The sequence below is a fragment of the Penaeus monodon genome, chromosome 1, assembly GCF_015228065.2.
Source record: "Penaeus monodon isolate SGIC_2016 chromosome 1, NSTDA_Pmon_1, whole genome shotgun sequence".
In the NCBI taxonomy this organism is placed as follows: Eukaryota; Metazoa; Arthropoda; class Malacostraca; order Decapoda; family Penaeidae; genus Penaeus; species Penaeus monodon.
In genome coordinates, this window is record NC_051386.1 from 3,166,224 (window position 1) to 3,168,723 (window position 2,500).

A 2,500-nucleotide genomic window follows, 5' to 3' on the forward strand; every position below is an offset into this window, starting at 1 on the left:
GCGGAACAGAGGCACATCTCGCCGTCGCGGAGGCACAGGCACGCGTTGCGGGAGAAGAGCAGCGTCTGCGTGCGCTTCTTCGGCCGCGACAGCTTGGCGAACACGATGCCCACCATGAAGGCCTGCGGACAGGGGGGGTGGGGTCAAAAGGCAATTGACAATCAGTAATGGTAAATGTGGTTCTTCTTACTTATACATTATGGTCCACACAAATCCACGTAGTAATTACGCATAAACACACACACACACACGCGTTTCTGTTACATGACCTGCCCCGCTTGCATGACGCCCTACCTGTATCATGACCCCCGTGATGCTCTGCACACACATGATGATGATGGCCTCGGGGCAGTATTCGGTGGTGTGCCGCGACCCGTAGCCGATGGTGTGCTGGGTCTCAACGCTGAACAGGAAGCAGGACGTGAAGCTGTAGATGTTCACCACGCAGGGGGTCCAGCTACGGGGGTCAGGGGAAGGAGGCGCATTAAAGGGATCGTCTTGCGTTTTAGGAAGGTTACCGGAAACGATTTCGATTTCGTAATCTTATTCTTTATTCCTCACTTTTTGCAGTTTTACTATTTTCTTGACTTACTTTGTCTGCCAGTCAGGACGTTTGCTTGTCTACGTATATCTTGATCTGACCTTTGTCTGTTTCTTTTTTCCTATTCCTAATCCTTCTCCCATTCCCGATCCTCATCCCCCTTTCTGCCCTAATCTCCATGTTCCCAATTCCCAGTCCTTTCCTCACATTCTCAGTCCCTCCATTCCGTTCATAATTCTGCCCTTCTATACCTTCCTCTTCCCTCCCCCTATCCCTAATCCCTCCTTCCGTTCACCTTCCATACCCTCCTCTTCCCTCCCATATCCCTAATCCCTCCCTCTGTTCCCCTTCCCAATCCTCTTCTTCTCTTCCCCTTCCCAATCCTCTCCATCTTCTCTTCCCTTCCTCTATTCCCAATCTCCCCTTTATTCCCCATCTCAACCACCCTCCTTTCCCCCCCCCCCCTTCACAACCCTCCTCTTCCTGATCCTTATTCCCAACCTTCCCCTCCCCTTCTCCTTTCCCTACCCACCATCCGTCCCCCTTGTCAATCCCCCCCCAGCACCTTTCTCCCTCTCCCGTACCCCCTCCCCCTTCCTCTCGCTGCCACTCACCCTTTGTCACTCTGATTCGCTTCCTCGAGGTCTCCGTGCGTGTAGGCGATAATGTACCAGATGACGGCGAAGACAAGCCATGACATCATGAAGGACATCGCGAACACCAGCAGGGTCCACCGCCACTGTGGGGGAAGGAGGAGAGTGTGGTGATTGTGGTGTGTGGTTTGTGATTGTGTGGTGATTGTGGTGTGTGGTTTGTGAAGGTGTAGGGTTGTGTTCCGTGGGTTGTGTAGGTGTATGGTTGTGTTGTGTGGTTTGTGAAGGTGTAGGGTTGTGTTGTGTGGTTTGCGTAGGCGTATGGTTGTGTTGTGTGGTTTGTGTAGGTGTATGGTTGTGTTGTGTGATGACTATCAATGGTGATTAAGATGCGTGGTGATTGCGTCATAATTAAACCGTGTGATGTATAGGGTGTGTGATTAATGAATAGTGATAAAAGTGTGTGATAATTGTGTCATTTCCAATGGTGAATGTCGTGATTGCAGTGTGTGATGACTTCGTGATTATTGCGGCAACTGATAACTATGTGATGAAGATAGCTATACTTCGCTAATCTCAGGAAAAAATAGTAATTAGCAACTCAGCCTGCAAGATGGAGTACTTCGATTCGCTATATCTCTGTTGTGAAGGCTGCAAATTTTAATTAAAAAAAAAACAATAAAATGTTGCATATTGTAAACATAAGTTGAGATGCCAGGTGATAAAAAAAAAAAGATTGTAAAGGAAATTAACGAAGGGAAAGTAGAAGATACAGAAGAAAACATCGAGTAAAAAACAACAACAACAAGAAAAGTAAAAGTAAAAAGCAGATAAATAAATGATGAAAAAAAAAAAAAAAACACACTCCACCCCCCCAAAAAAAAAAAAAAAAAAAAACGAAATCTGCCCCCCTCAATAATTAAACAAATAAATAAGAACAAAGAAAATAAAGATAAATAAAGAATGAAAAGAAGAAGAAAAGAAGAAGAAAAAAAAAGGTTCCATTTACCTGCATTTTACGACCGTAATGGAAATACAAATAAAGAACCGAAAATAAACAAAAAAGAAAAGAAGAAAAAAAAAACAAATGAAATAATAAAAGAGAAAATTTGAAATAAATAAAGGACAAGTGAAATAAAAATAAACAAAGAAAAATAAGAGAAAATTATAAAGAAATAAAGGAAAGGATAAAGAAAACATTTACCTTCACGTCGACGAGCGTAGTTAAAATATCCCTATGAACATTAACAAAAAAGCAAACAAACAAACAAACAAAAAGAAATAAAACAAACAACAACTACAACAAAAAACAAACAAACTGCACGAAAAAACCCATAAAAAAACAAAAAAAAAACAGATGAAATAA

General features: G+C 42.9%; 1 protein-coding gene across 1 annotated transcript in view; it reads right to left on the reverse strand.

The window, feature by feature from the left end:
* The window catches only part of LOC119581835 (ATP-sensitive inward rectifier potassium channel 12-like), a 59,346-nt gene that overhangs the window by 14,006 nt on the left and 42,840 nt on the right, over nucleotides 1-2,500 (reverse strand). The window contains 4 exon segments of the mRNA XM_037930014.1: nucleotides 1-8; nucleotides 11-122; nucleotides 295-457; nucleotides 1,156-1,280. The exon segment at nucleotides 1-8 is cut by the window's left edge and continues 277 nt beyond it. Of these exon segments, the coding sequence (XP_037785942.1) occupies nucleotides 1-8; nucleotides 11-122; nucleotides 295-457; nucleotides 1,156-1,280 (408 nt within the window).